Source organism: Callionymus lyra, chromosome 1, assembly GCF_982586985.1.
Source record: "Callionymus lyra chromosome 1, fCalLyr1.hap1.1, whole genome shotgun sequence".
Taxonomy (NCBI): Eukaryota; Metazoa; Chordata; class Actinopteri; order Syngnathiformes; family Callionymidae; genus Callionymus; species Callionymus lyra.
In genome coordinates, this window is record NC_141818.1 from 4,798,657 (window position 1) to 4,814,074 (window position 15,418).

Sequence of the window (15,418 nt, forward strand, 5' to 3'; positions counted from 1 at the left end):
GACTTCCGGGGGTTAAACAGCATAACCGTTAAGAATCGGTATCCCCTCCCACTCATAGACCCATCGTTTGATCCTCTGAACAAGGCCATGATATTCACTAAACTGGACCTTAGAAGTGCTTATCACTTGGTCCGTGTTAGAGAGGGCGATGAGTGGAAGAAGGCTTTTAAGACCCCCTTAGAACACTTCGAGTACCTGGTCATGCCGTTTGGCCTGACCAATGCGCCAGCGGTGTTCCAGAGACTTATCAATGAGGTCTTAGGGGACTTCTTGAGTGATTTTGTGTACGTTTATCTTGACGACATTCTGATCTTTTCCAGTTCTCCTGAGGAACACGTCAGCCACGTCCGCCGCGTTCTCCAACGATTATTAGAGAACAGACTGTTTGTCAAGGCAGAGAAGTGCGAGTTCGGAGTCCCCACAGTGAGTTTTTTGGGTTTTATTCTAGGGCAGGGTCAGCTGCGGCCAGATCCCATGAAGGTGGAGGCAGTTGCTCAATGGCCGGTGCCTGTTAGCCGCAAGGAATTGCAGCGATTCTTGGGTTTCGCTAATTTTTATCGCAGGTTCATCCGGGGTTATAGCCAGGTTGCCGCTCCATTAACCCAGCTTACCTCCACCAAGAGTGCTTTCACCTGGTCCTCCAAGGCGGACGACTCCTTCAACCGGCTGCGCTCGCTGTTCTCCTCCACGCCTATCCTACGACACCCCGACCCAGCCCGTCAGTTCATCGTGGAGGTGGACGCTTCGGACACCGGCATAGGGGCAGTGCTGTCCCAGAGGTGCGCCAGGGACAACAAGGTGCATCCCTGTGCTTTCTATTCCCGGAAGCTGTCCCCAGCGGAGCAGAACTATGACATTGGCAACCGGGAGCTCCTGGCGGTGGTGGCGGCACTTCAGGAGTGGAGGCATTGGCTGGAAGGCTCAGAGGTACCCTTTCTGGTTTTAACGGATCATCGGAGCTTACTCTACCTACAGGAGGCCAGGCGCCTGAACTCCCGCCAGGCCCGTTGGGCCCTGTTTTTGGGTCGTTTCGACTTTTCCCTGACGTACCGCCCGGGAGGTAAGAACGTTAAGCCTGATGCCTTATCCCGTCAGTTTGCTCCTTCCCAGGAGGGTCTGTCAGAGGAGACCATCCTTCCGAAGCGGTGCTTTATCAGGGCGGCCAGCTGGGATATAGAGAGGGTTGTTCAGGAGGCCCAGGAGAGTGACCCAGGACCTAGCTCTGGACCGCCTGATAGACTGTTTGTTCCGCAGCCAGCTCGTGCCCAGGTCCTTCAGTGGGGGCACACCCACAAGGTAGCGTGTCACCCGGGCGTTTCAAGGACACTCTCGTTTCTCAGGCAGAGATTCTGGTGGCCGGAGATGGCACGCGACGTCCTGGAGTTTGTGGCTGCATGTACCACGTGTGCTCGCGGAAAGTCCTCTCGTCGCCCCCCCGCTGGACTCCTTCGACCCTTACCTGTGCCGAGTCGCCCCTGGTCGCACATCTCTGTGGACTTCGTCACCGGTCTCCCTCCTTCCATGGGTAGGACAGTAATCCTGACAGTAGTGGACCACTTCTCCAAGATGGTTCATTTTATCCCCCTGATAAAGTTACCGTCAGCCTTGGAGACAGCAGACCTGCTGGTCCTACATGTTTTTAGACTCCATGGAATCCCGGTAGACATTGTCTCGGATCGGGGACCCCAGTTCTCCTCGCAGGTATGGAGAGCTTTCTGTAGATCCCTAGGGGCTAAGGCTAGCCTTTCGTCGGGGTACCATCCGCAGAGCAACGGTCAGACGGAACGGGCCAACCAGGACCTGGAATCAGCTCTACGCTGCGTGTCAGCTCGTCACCCTGCCTCCTGGTGTCAGCACATCCCCTGGGTGGAGTATTCTCACAACTCCCTAACTTCATCTGCCACTGGGAGTTCACCATTCATGGCAGCGTACGGTTATCAACCACCTCTCTTCCCCTCTCAGGAGAGGGAGGCAGCGGTTCCCTCAGTTCGGGCCCACCTACGACGTTGTCGATCTGTCTGGCACCAGACCAGGGCGGCCTTATCCCGCACCGTCACAAGAAATCAACGCCTCGCTGACAAGCACCGTGTGCCAGCCCCGAGGTACTCACCTGGCCAGAAGGTCTGGCTATCCACCCGGGACCTTCCCCTTCCAGTGGAATCACGCAAGCTGGCTCCTAGGTTCGTGGGGCCATTCAAGATCAAAAGGATCATTAATCCCACTGCCATGCGCCTCAAGCTCCCTCCGTCGCTCAAGGTCCATCCCACCTTCCACGTCTCTCTCCTGAAGCCCGTCTCAACCAGTCCTCTCAGTGTGCCAGCTGAGCCTCCACCTCCTCCGCTCATCATTGACAATCACCCTGCGTACAAGGTCCACAAGATCCTGGAGGTTCGCCGCAGAGGTCGGGGCTTCCAGTACCTAGTGGACTGGGAGGGCTACGGTCCAGAGGAGCGCTCCTGGATCTCCCGCTCACTCATCCTGGACCTCTCCCTCCTCCGAGACTTTTACCGGGAGCACCCGGAAAGACCGGGTAGAACGCCTGGAGGCGCTACCTAGAGGGGGGGGGTACTGTCAATTTGACCTTGAAGAAGCAGAGGATGAGAAATGTAGCTACATATAGCTCAAGTTGGTCAGCCAAACCATAAACATGTGGGGAATCGTTGGTGGGCAGCAGTATGGTTTCTCTAAACATAAACGTCGATAGATAAGTTTGGAGATTTTCTGGGGGGAATGATCTGATCTGTCTTGGAGCAGTTTCAACTTCATCAGGTCGAGGAACAATTAAAATAAATCTAATTTCAATAAAATTAAGAACCATGTACATGTAAGTAAAGGGGATTTACGCATTAATCTTCTCTTTTCACAAAGTGTAAGAGGCAACATTAATACCACATTTAATTTAATTAAATAAGGTTGTTTTTCATTTAAGCACCAAAAATACAATTAATTTACTTCTTTTGATATATATACAGTATACTTGAGTAACATAAGACATTTCAGATATGTATGAAAATGTCCTGTGGTTCACAAGAGTTCATTAGAATAACGGTTGTTTCCATGTAACTGATCTCCGGTGGTCCACTGGTCTGTGACGGAAAGCTGGTTGGCGTCACTTCCTTTGGAAATAAAAATCTTCCCGGCGTGTTCATGTATCTTTCCAAAGATCGAATCGCTTGGATCAACGAGAACATCAAAAAATAAATTCTGCTTTAGTTAGTTTGATCAACGATACTGCAGGTCAAGCTTTTGTTGAAGCCATGAAAAATAGTGATTAAAGAGCATTATTCGTGTTTCTTTTGCTGTTTCTTTTATCTAGCTCTTATTGAGAAACTAACCGCCTGCTCTTAACTATTTCCTGATTTATTTGGCACTTTTACCTCCAACTTGTTTAAACTTGTTTTACTTATTTATTTATTTAACACTATCAGGTTAAAATCTTCACTGAGAGTTCGGAACAAGCTCTACATGCTAATCTTCAAACTATGTTATAGTAATAAAAGTTTGACCTATTTATATTTTCATGGGGGTCTTTTCTACCCCCTTATATTTAACAAAAGGGACTGGAAAAGGATGTTTTCTAATGGCTCTTTCTTGTGTAGCTCTTTTGGGGTGTTGTGTGTCTTTGTGTGTGTGTGTGTGTGGGGGGGGGGTGTGCGCAATGTAGACGAAGCAGAAGAGGATGAGGGGAAGAAAACTTGAGTCACAAATGTAGCTAAATATAGATCTACTTAATCAGTCACACCATAAACATATTGGGAATCGTTAATGAGCAGTAGATTGGTTTCTCTAACTAAAAATGTTGATGTTGATGATCTTAAATATGAAACCCTGAGTCTGATGACTCTACCTCACACTGACTCAGACTCAAACATCCTCTTGGTGTGAGAAGATGATGGTAGGAAACAAATAACTTCTGATTCTAAAAAAAACAACAAGATACTTGTCTGCATCCGTGACCTTTACATGTCGTCTACGTGACTTTCACGTCGTTTACAAGTTTCTTACCACGTCGATCGATTTCCTCCTCATGCATTTGCCTCAGACCACATTCCTCTGAGGGTTTAAAAGCTGCAGAGCAGATTCAGCAGAAGAGAATTGAATTAAACTTCTCACTAAGAAGACCATGTTCTTGAAGGTCGTCGCTCTTCTGTCCTCCGTGATCATCCTCAGTGCCCAGTCAGGTAAGTTAGCTTTAACCTGAATGATGTCTTCTGCCCTCAACACTGAGTCGTCTCTGCTGCTTTAGGTGATGGTGCTGAAATCATCGGAGGGAAAGAGGTGAAGCCTCACTCTCTCCCCTACATGGCTCTGGTGGGATATAAGAAATTAGACAAAATGACTCAAAAGCTACAGCCCTATAGATGTGGGGGAACATTGATCACTTCAAAATGGGTTCTGACGGCTGCACACTGTGCCGGGTAAGTAGTGACTTCCAAGTGATTCAAGAACTTTGTTTTAAAAAACAATTATTACATCGAAAGGTTGACATTGTCATAAGTTAATTTAAAGATAATATAGAGATATTCACGACCAAACAAGGTTTAAAAAATAAACTTCTATTAAAATTTAAACTCTATCAGAGACCACCATGAGTAACCAAATAATATTTGGATGGTTAATATTTGTTTTTTCTCCAGTAAAGACATGAAAGTGACTCTGGGACTTCACTCCATCAAGTCAGAGAAGCAGGAGAAGAACTTCAGGCAGGTTGGGAAAGTTTCCCACCAGGAGATTCACCCCGACTACAACGAAGAAACCAACATCAACGACCTCATGTTGCTGAAGGTGAGAAAAGTTTGAATGAAAGAAGAACCACAATGTAAAAGGTGTCAGACTCAGGCCTGGGGGCCAAATACGGCCCGTAAAGTAACTTGTATGTGGTCGGCAAGAGCTTCAAACTACTATTAAATTGTAGTTTTACATTTAATTACCCCCAACATGGTCTGTGTACCTTCTGTTGATTCTGTTTTGAATTTTGAAACATAAATCTGAAACCTAAACTATTATTTTTATACAGCCATTAAATTGGATTTTCCTATTAAGGATTTTGTGCTCCCAGAAAACTTCTAAACACAGAAATGTTGCACTGACTCAGAATGTATAACATATACATGAATAAAAGGAAACTGGATATTAATAGCTGTTATTTAAACTGAAAAGAGATTAGTCCTTACAATAAACTTAATGAATGAATGAAATAAAACGTACTTACGTAGTTACTTGCATTTTTAAATAAAAATGTAATTTAATTTAATTTAACAAGAAACCAGACCCTTCACAATGTATGGTAAGTTCAGGGCCAGCGATATTATGTCGTCCAACAATCTATTTTGTCTTGAGTCAATGTGAAAAATTAATTTTTGTTTCTTATTTTCTGTGTATTTTCCTCAGGAGCTAAGATTTTAATGTTAACTTAGGGAAGCTATTTGCTAAAACAAGCCATTGATAGATAAATAAAGACTTCCGATACATTCAGTTTTGACTCCTCCTGACTTGTTTTGAGTAAATACATTTTGGCCTCTTGCTTGATAGGGTTTTACACCCTTGTGGTACAACCGTGTATTACAGTCTCCTACGTCCAAATGATTTAGGTTTGTTTTCCTGTTTAGGTTTTAGTTCACGATTATCACTAATGTTGCATCAATATCTTTAGAGTTTAAGGTTTAAAAATAAATGTTTCTCAGCTCAACATAGAAGTGAAGAAGACGAAGTGGGTGAGTTGGCACACTTTGGGAAAAACCACCAGAGACCCTAAAGCCGGGACGAAATGCCTGGTGGCCGGTTGGGGAAAAACCAGTAGTGCTAAGAACTCGAAAATGTCTGACGTGCTGATGTCCACCAAAGTGACGGTGATCAACAGGATGAAGTGTGAAAAGTATTACAAGCCTCATCAAGTGATAAACAGTGACATGATCTGTGCCGGCTCTGTTGGAAAGAAGCCTCACGACACATGTGGCGTAAGTTGAGATGATTGAAGCAGTTTTTTTCTGAACCGTCGCTGATTTTAACTCCAGGTTTGTTCCCCACGCAGGGCGACTCTGGCGGGCCACTGTTGTGCAACAACGCTCTGGTCGGTGTCACTTCTTTTGGACCTGAGGAATGTGGCGTCTTGAAGATGCCAGGAGTTTATAGTTTTCTCTCCAGGAAGCAACTTGAATGGATCATGAAGACGACCAAGAAATAAATCGACAATTGTGTTGCTGTCTATGAATTACTCCTAACACTGACCCCTTAATGACCTTTCTCTCTTTTGACCAACACAATGATCGTTGTTTTTCCCCTAAACATTTGACTTTTCTGTTCATCTGTAACTTTTAAAAATTGATTATATTTGAAAAACAAACTATTAATAAATTGTTTAGTATTTAATATTTTGTGAAAGTCTTCATTCTTAACCCTTGTGTTAACTCAGGGTCAAGGTGACCCGAAGAACACATTGGTTATTGACCATCATTTCACCTTGGTTCGGAACAGATATTCTTATGAAGACATGAGTCTGTCTAATGCGTTGTAATGTAATGTTGCTTCAAGTTTAGATTGCAAGAGGAGTTCTTACCACATCCCTCTCTCTTCATCAGGTTGCGGAACCCAAAGACCCCCACGACAACTAAAATAAATCTATTTTTTTAAAAAGTATGAACCATATCCATGTAAGTAAGGGGGGTTTACACATTTATCTTATCTTTTTGCCAAGTGCAAGGGGCAACATTTTTTCAAATAATACCAAATTTAATTAAATTTAGACAATGAAATTACTTAATGTTCTCCTCCTTTATCTTCTGTATTTTATTTTTTTGTGAATTTATGTCAAATATATGAGCAGGTATCTCAGATAGTAAGAAAGATCCAAGTCTATGTGGAAATAAAAAGAGTAAATATTAACTATTGGTGTGACATTCAATAGTTAAGAATTTCCTGTGGTTCACAAGAGTTAATAAGAATAAAGGTTGTTTCCATGAAACTGATCTTACAGCAGAAAGGTGTGAAAACTCTTCTGCTCTGCAACCCTGGGCGTTTAAAAGCTGCAGAGCAGATTCAGCAGACCAGAATTGAAGTTAACTTCTCACTAAGAAGACCATGTTCTTGAAGGTCGTCGCTCTTCTGTCCTCCGTGATCATCCTCAGTGCCCAGTCAGGTAAGTTAGCTTTAACCTGAATGATGTCTTCTGCCCTCAACACTGAGTCGTCTCTGCTGCTTTAGGTGATGGTGCTGAAATCATCGGAGGGAAAGAGGTGAAGCCTCACTCTCTCCCCTACATGGCTCTGGTGGAATATAAGAAATTAGACAAAATGACTCAAAAGCTACAGCCCTATAGATGTGGGGGAACATTGATCACTTCAAAATGGGTTCTGACGGCTGCACACTGTGCCGGGTAAGTAGTGACTTCCAAGTAATTCAAGAACTTTGTTTTAAAAACAATTATTACAACTAAAGGTTGACATTGTCATGAGTTTATCATTTAAAGATATTATTGAAAAATGTACTACCGAACAAGGTTTAAAGAAAATGTATGTATAATAAACGTTGAACTCTGTCAGAGACCACCATGTGTAACCAAAGCATGGATGGTTAATATTTGCTTCTTCTCTAGTAAAGACATGAACGTGACTCTGGGACTTCACTCAAAAAAAAGTACAAAGGAAGAGAAAACGAGACAGAAGAAAAAAGTCGTCCAACAAGTGATCGATGATCAATATGATGAGAATAAAAATGAGAACGACCTCATGTTGCTGAAGGTGAGTCGACTTGTTGAGATGTTCACACAGTGACTGGAAGAACCAGAATTGTTTTGCTTCAAAATAAATATGATCAGATAGACGACATACGCTCGGTGTGGTTCAATATTTATGTTGTCTTGCAGCTTGAAAATGACATAAAGATCACAAAAAGTGTGAAACCGTTCACTATCAAGAAGATTAAGAAAGAGCCCAAGGCTGGGAAAAAATGTTTGGTGGCCGGTTGGGGAGATATTTCTTACAAAGAAGATCAGTCTGATGTCCTGAAGTCCACCAAGGTGTCTATAATAGACAGGAAGACGTGCAACTCTACAAAATATTACAACCAAGACCCGGCCATTAACATCAACATTCTTTGTGCCGTTGGAAAGCAGAATAGTGGCGTCTGGAAGGTGTGTCATTTTTAGCCAAGTTCAGAATAAAATGAAGTCGTGAATCACTTTGAGCTTTCAAAACCATTTGTCACCTGCAGGGCGACTCCGGTGGTCCACTGGTCTGTGACGGAAAGCTGGTTGGCGTCACTTCCTTTGGAAATAAAAATCTTCCCGGCGTGTTCATGTATCTTTCCAAAGATCGAATCGCTTGGATCAACGAGAACATCAAAAAATAAATTCTGCTTTAGTTAGTTTGATCAACGATACTGCAGGTCAAGCTTTTGTTGAAGCCATGAAAAATAGAGATTAAAGTTCATTATTCGTGTTTCTTTTGCTGTTTCCTTTATTTACCATGAACCTGATCTCAAAACTCTTCACACAAGAGTGAAACACAAGAAAATGATTATCTAGCTCTTATTGAGAAACTAACCGCCTGCTCTTAACTATTTCCTGATTTATTTGGCACTTTTACCTCCAACTTGTTTAAACTTGTTTTACTTATTTATTTATTTAACACTATCAGGTTAAAATCTTCACTGAGAGTTCGGAACAAGCTCTACATGCTAATCTTCAAACTATGTTATAGTAATAAAAGTTTGACCTATTTATATTTTCATGGGGGTCTTTTCTACCCCCTTATATTTAACAAAAGGGACTGGAAAATGATGTTTTTTAATGGCTCTTTCTTGTGTAACTCTGTTGGGGTGTTGTGTGTCTTTGTTTGTGTGTGTGTGTGAGTGTGCGCAATGTCGACGACACAAGAGAGGATGAGGGGAAGAAAACTTGAGTCACAAATGTAGCTAAATATAGATCTACTTAATCAGTCACACCATAAACATATTGGGAATCGTTAATGAGCAGTAGATTGGTTTCTCTAACTAAAAATGTTGATGTTGATGATCTTAAACATGAAACCCTGAGTCTGATGACTCTACCTCACACTGACTCAGACTCAACAGTTCCTCTTGGTGTGAGAAGATGATGGTTGGAAACAAATAACTTCTGATTCTACAAAAAAAAACAAGATACTTGTCTGCATCCGTGACCTTTACATGTCGTCTACGTGACTTTCAAGTTGTTTACAAGTTTCTTACCACGTCGATCGATTTCCTCCTCATGCATTTGCCTCAGACCACATTCCTCTGAGGGTTTAAAAGCTGCAGAGCAGATTCAGCAGAAGAGAATTGAAGTCGACTTCTCACCAATAAGACCATGTTCTTGAAGGTCGTCGCTCTTCTGTCCTCCGTGATCATCCTCAGTGCCCAGTCAGGTAAGTTAGCTTTAACCTGAATGATGTCTTCTGCCCTCAACACTGAGTCGTCTCTGCTGCTTTAGGTGATGGTGCTGAAATCATCGGAGGGAAAGAGGTGAAGCCTCACTCTCTCCCCTACATGGCTCTGGTGAAATATAAGAAATTAAACAAAGCAACTCAAAAGCAGGAGACCCATGGATGTGGGGGAACATTGATCACTTCAAAATGGGTTCTGACGGCTGCACACTGTGCCGGGTAAGTAGTGACTTCCAAGTGATTCAAGAACTTTGTTTTAAAAACAACTATTACAACAAAAGTTTGACATTGTCATGAGTTAATTTAAAGATAATATAGAGATATTTACGACCAAACAAGGTTTAAAAAATAAACTTCTATTAAAATTTAAACTCTATCAGAGACCACCATGAGTAACCAAATAATGTTTGGATGGTTAATATTTGTTTTTTCTCCAGTAAAGACATGAAAGTGACTCTGGGACTTCACTCCATCAAGTCAGAGAAGCAGGAGAAGAACTTCAGGCAGATTGGGAAAGTTTCCCGCCAGGAGATTCACCCCTGCTACAACGAAGAAACCAACATCAACGACCTCATGTTGCTGAAGGTGAGAACAGTTTGAATGAAAGAAGAACCACAGTGTAAAAGGTGTCAGACTCAGGCCTGGGGGCCAAATACGGCCCGTAAAGTAACTTGTATGTGGTCGGCAAGAGCTTCAAACTACTATTAAATTGTAGTTTTACATTTAATTACCCCCAACATGGTCTGTGTACCTTCTGTTGATTCTGTTTTGAATTTTGAAACAGAAATCTGAAACCTAAACTATTATTTGTATACAGCCATTAAATTGGATTTTCCTATTAAGGATTTTGTGCTCCCAGAAAACTTCTAAACACAGAAATGTTGCAATGACTCTAAATGTATAACATATACATGAATAAAAGGAAACTAGAAGGAATTTTTTTTCTGAATATTTTCTTCTAGTCAACATTGACAGATTGCATTGATCGAGATTTGAAGCCAGGATGAGATGACGGTGTCCATTGAACCTTGTGAAAACCCTTGTGTTATCTCAGGGTCAAGGTGAATGAGGGCCTATGGGATACCTCAAACACATTTGTTTTCGTGCCTTCGGGTCACCTTGACTCTGAGATAATGCAAGGGTTTATCAGACAACCAATATCTTGAAATCTGTGACTATATAAGGTTAAAATACTTTGGATTGTAAAAAGTAACTGTATTTTTTTATTTTCTGTTAACATACATTCAATTCTTTAAGTTTTTCGGGGAAAAATAAATTAGAAAACTAAAAAGTGAAAAAAATTGGTTCTACGAGTAATTAGTAGTTTTGTGGGAGGTGAGGCCTTTTATAGGTTTATGGGTGGCAAGTGCATTAACTGTTCTCAGCAATTGAAAAGAACAACCCATAGCGACAGCCTGTAGAGGGCAGAGTTCGAAGAAGTAGAACACTATACGATACATTTTTAATGAATGTATTTTGCTGTAGTTGGGGGGTTTTTTTAAACAGAAAAAAGTTTTTCTTTTTTACTGTTTGACTTTCAGAATTCAAACCAGAAGGAACTAAAAGGTTAATGGATTCCGCAGGAGGTCATTCACACTAAACGAGCAAAAATGAGCCATTGATAGATAAATAAAGACTTGCAATACATTCAGTTTTGACTCCTCCTGACTTGTTTTGAGTAAATACATTTTGGCCTCTTGCTTGATAGGGTTTGACACCCTTGTGGTACAAACGTGTATTACAGTCTCCTAAGTCCAAAAGATTTAGGTTTGTTTTCCTGTTTAAGTTTTTAGTTCACGATTATCACTAAAGTTGCATCAATATCTTTAGAGTTAAAGATTAAAAAAAAAAATCTTTCTCAGCTAAACAAAGCAGTGAAGAAGACGAAGTGGGTGAGTTGGCTCACTTTGGGAAAAACCACCAGAGACCCTGAAGCCGGCGCCGAATGCCTGGTGGCCGGTTGGGGAAAAACCAGCAATATGGCCTCGAGAGGCTCTGACGTGCTGATGTCCACCAACGTGACAGTGATCGACAGGAAGACGTGCGACTCTCAAGAGTATTACAACCGTCACCCAGTGATAAACAGTGACATGATCTGTGCCGGCTCTGTTGGAAAGGAGCGTCACGACACATGTGGCGTAAGTTGAGATGATTGAAGCAGTTTTTTCTGAACCGTCGCCGATTTTAACTCCAGGTTTGTTCCCCACGCAGGGCGACTCTGGCGGGCCACTGTTGTGCAACAACGCTCTGGTCGGTGTCACTTCTTTTGGAGAGAAATGTGGCGTCTTGAAGAGACCAGGAGTTTATAGTTTTCTCTCCAAGAAGCAACTTGGATGGATCATGAAGACGACAAAGAAATAAATCGACAATTGTGTTGCTGTCTATGAATTACTCCTAACACTGACCCCTTAATGACCTTTCTCTCTTTTGACCAATACAATGATCGCCGTTTTTTCCCCTAAACATTTGACTTTTCTGTTCATCTGTAACTTTTAAAAATTGATTATATTTGATAAACAAACTATTTATAAATTGTTCAGTACTTAATATTTTGTGAAAGTCTTCATTCTTAACCCTTGTGTTAACTCAGGGTCAAGGTGACCCGAAGAACACATTGGTTATTGACCATCATTTCACCTTGGTTCGGAACAGATATTCTTATGAAGACATGAGTCTGTCTAATGCGTTGTAATGTAATGTTGCTTCAAGTTTAGATTGCAAGAGGAGTTCTTACCACATCCCTCTCTCTTCATCAGGTTGTGGAACCCAAAGACCCCCACGACAACTAAAATAAATCTAATTTTAAAAAAAGTATGAACCATATGCATGTAAGTAAGGGGGGTTTACACATTTATCTTATCTTTTTGCCAAGTGCAAGGGGCAACATTTTATTAAAATAATACCAAATTTAATTAAATTTAGACAATGAAATTACTTAATGTTCTCCTCCTTTATCTTCTGTATTTTATTTTTTTGTGAATTTATGTCAAATATATGAGCAGGTATCTCAGATAGTAAGAAAGATGCAAGTCTATGTGGAAATAAAAAGAGTGAATATTAACTATTAGTGTGACATTCAATAGTTAAGAATTCCCTGTGGTTCACAAGAGTTAATAAGAATAAAGGTTGTTTCCATGAAACTGATCTTACAGCAGAAAGGTGTGAAACCTCACAACACTTCTGCTCTGCACCCCTGGGCGTTTAAAAGCTGCAGAGCAGATTCAGCAGACCAGAATTGAAGTCAACTTCTCACGAAGAAGACCATGTACTTGAAGGTCGTCGCTCTTCTGTCCTCCGTGATCATCCTCAGTGCCCAGTCAGGTAAGTTAGCTTTAACCTGAATGATGTCTTCTGCCCTCAACACTGAGTCGTCTCTGCTGCTTTAGGTGATGGTGCTGAAATCATCGGAGGGAAAGAGGTGAAGCCTCACTCTCTCCCCTACATGGCTCTGGTGAAATTTAATATATTAAACAAAGCAACTCAAAAGCAGGAGACCCATGGATGTGGGGGAACATTGATCACTTCAAAATGGGTTCTGACAGCTGCACACTGTGCCGGGTAAGTAGTGACTTCCAAGTAATTCAAGAACTTTGTTTTAAAAACAATTATTACAAGTTAAGAACTTGAACTTGTCATGAGTTAATTTAAAGATAATATAGAGATATTTACGACCAAACAAGGTTTAAAAAATAAACTTCTATTAAAATGTAAACTCTATCAGAGACCACCATGAGTAACCAAATAATATTTGGATGGTTAATATTTGTTTTTTCTCCAGTAAAGACATGAAAGTGACTCTGGGACTTCACTCCATCAAGTCAGAGAAGCAGGAGAAGAACTTCAGGCAGGTCCGGAAAGTTTCCCGCCAGGAGAGTCACCCCTGCTACAACGAAGAAACCAACATCAACGACCTCATGTTGCTGAAGGTGAGAACAGTTTGAATGAAAGAAGAACCACCGAATAAAAGGTGTCAGACTCAGGCCTGGGGGCCAAATCGTCAAGAGCTTCAAACTACTATTCAATTGTAGTTTTATATTAAATGAACCCCAACATGGTCTGTGTACCTTCTGTTGATCTCTAAATCTGCAACTAGAAAAGGTTAAAATACTTTGGATTTCCCTGTATTTTTGTATTTTCTGTTAACATACATTTAATTCTTCAAGTTTTTATGGGAGTAAAAAAAAAAAACTTGATTCTACGAGTTCAACCAACGCCCTCTTTTCATGTGTAGACTTTTATAGGGGGCGGCCTACTGCCCTCTGATGGGTGGCAAGTGCATTAACTGTTCTCAGCAATTGAAAAGAACAACCCATAGCGACAGCCTGTAGAGGGCAGAGTTCGAGGAAGTAGAACACTATACGATACATTTTTTATGGATGTATTTTGCTGTAGTTAGAGGGTTTTTTTAAACAGAAAAAAGTTTTTCTGTTTTACTGTTTGACTTTCAGAATTTAAACCAGGGGAACTAAAAGGTAAATGGACCCTAGGAGAAGGTCATTCACACCAAGTCTGGTTCTGCTTGAAGTTTCTGCCTGTTAAAAGGAAGCTTTTCTTCACCACTTAAGAAAACGCTTGGGACCTATTTTCCTCTATAATTAGCTGTTATTTAAACTGAAAAGAGATAAGTCCTTACAATAAACTTAATGAATTAATGAAATAAAACGTACTTAGGTGCTTACTTGCATTTTTAAATAAAAATGTAATTTAATTTAATTAAACAAGAAACCAGACCCTTCACAATGTATGGTAAGTTCAGGGCCAGCGATATTATGTCGTCCAACAATCTATTTTGTCTTCAGTCATTGTGAAAAATTAATTTTTGTTTCTTATTTTCTGTGTATTTTCCTCAGGAGCTAAGATTTTAATGTTAACTTAGGGAAGCTATTTGCTAAAATGAGCCATTGATAGATAAATAAAGACTTCCGATACATTCAGTTTTGACTCCTCCTGACTTGTTTTGAGTAAATACATTTTGGCCTCTTGCTTGATAGGGTTTGACACCCTTGTGGTACAAACGTGTATTACAGTCTCCTACATCCAAATGATTTAGGTTTGTTTTCCTGTTTAGGTTTTTAGTTCACGATTATCACTAATGTTGCATCAATATCTTTAGAGTTAAAGATTTTAAAAATAAATGTTTCTCAGCTCAACAAAGCAGTGAAGAAGACGAAGTGGGTGAGTTGGCTCACTTTGGGAAAAACCACCAGAGACCCTGAAGCCGGCGCCGAATGCCTGGTGGCCGGTTGGGGAAAAACCAGCAATACGGTCTCAAGAGGCTCTGACGTGCTGATGTCCACCAACGTGACAGTGATCGACAGGAAGACGTGCGACTCTCAAGAGTATTACAACCGTCACCCAGTGATAAACAGTGACATGATCTGTGCCGGCTCTGTTGGAAAGGAGCCTCACAGCACATGTGGCGTAAGTTGAGATGATTGAAGCAGTTTTTTCTGAACCGTCGCTGATTTTAACTCCAGGTTTGTTCCCCACGCAGGGCGACTCTGGCGGGCCACTGTTGTGCAACAACGCTCTGGTCGGTGTCACTTCTTTTGGACCTCAGAAATGTGGCATCTTGAAGTTACCAGGAGTTTTTAGTTTTCTCTCCAAGAAGCAACTTGAATGGATCATGAAGACGACCAAGAAATAAATCGAAAAATAGATCGCCTTTTTTCCCCTAAACATTTGACTTTTCTATTCGTCTGTAACTTTAATAATTGATTATATTTGAAAAACAAACTATTAATTAAAAAACTATTAATAAAATGTTATATTTTGTGTGAGTCTTCATTCTTAACCCTTGTGTTCACTCAGGGTCAAGGTCATCCGAAAAACACATTGGTTTTCGGTTCACCTTGATCCTGAGATAACACAAGGGTGTTCCCTCTTTGTCTGTTTTGCTCTTCATCAGGTGTTGTTTAGTCAACATTTCGGGTCTATTTCCAGCAGTTCTACGTCATTGGTGCTCCGCCCTCCAACGGCTTCGCTATTGGTTTACCCCGAGGCACCGCCTCGTCTCTGAG

General features: G+C 41.4%; 4 protein-coding genes and 1 pseudogene across 4 annotated transcripts; all 5 read left to right on the forward strand.

Annotated features, from left to right (window-relative positions):
• The first annotated feature begins 1,566 nt into the window (after positions 1-1,566).
• On the forward strand, positions 1,567-2,645 carry LOC148087512 (uncharacterized; annotated as a pseudogene).
• A 1,463-nt stretch (positions 2,646-4,108) lies between these two features.
• On the forward strand, positions 4,109-6,253 carry LOC148087513 (granzyme A-like). Its single transcript, XM_087789134.1, has 5 exons — positions 4,109-4,181; positions 4,247-4,418; positions 4,638-4,785; positions 5,685-5,957; positions 6,032-6,253. The coding sequence occupies exons 1-5, from the start codon at positions 4,124-4,126 to the stop codon at positions 6,182-6,184; spliced, it is 804 nt and encodes a 267-aa protein (XP_087645260.1). The 5' UTR covers positions 4,109-4,123; the 3' UTR covers positions 6,185-6,253.
• A 743-nt stretch (positions 6,254-6,996) lies between these two features.
• LOC148087514 (mast cell protease 4-like) lies at positions 6,997-8,435 on the forward strand. The gene is made up of 5 exons (XM_087788988.1): positions 6,997-7,135; positions 7,201-7,372; positions 7,592-7,736; positions 7,862-8,128; positions 8,209-8,435. The coding sequence occupies exons 1-5, from the start codon at positions 7,078-7,080 to the stop codon at positions 8,344-8,346; spliced, it is 780 nt and encodes a 259-aa protein (XP_087645114.1). The 5' UTR covers positions 6,997-7,077; the 3' UTR covers positions 8,347-8,435.
• An 844-nt stretch (positions 8,436-9,279) lies between these two features.
• Positions 9,280-11,868, forward strand: LOC148087515 (granzyme A-like). Its single transcript, XM_087788976.1, has 5 exons — positions 9,280-9,380; positions 9,446-9,617; positions 9,836-9,983; positions 11,261-11,536; positions 11,610-11,868. The coding sequence occupies exons 1-5, from the start codon at positions 9,323-9,325 to the stop codon at positions 11,757-11,759; spliced, it is 804 nt and encodes a 267-aa protein (XP_087645102.1). The 5' UTR covers positions 9,280-9,322; the 3' UTR covers positions 11,760-11,868.
• A 737-nt stretch (positions 11,869-12,605) lies between these two features.
• Positions 12,606-15,166, forward strand: LOC148087516 (granzyme A-like). The gene is made up of 5 exons (XM_087788951.1): positions 12,606-12,719; positions 12,785-12,956; positions 13,177-13,324; positions 14,544-14,819; positions 14,893-15,166. The coding sequence occupies exons 1-5, from the start codon at positions 12,662-12,664 to the stop codon at positions 15,043-15,045; spliced, it is 807 nt and encodes a 268-aa protein (XP_087645077.1). The 5' UTR covers positions 12,606-12,661; the 3' UTR covers positions 15,046-15,166.
• The last annotated feature ends 252 nt before the right edge of the window (positions 15,167-15,418 follow it).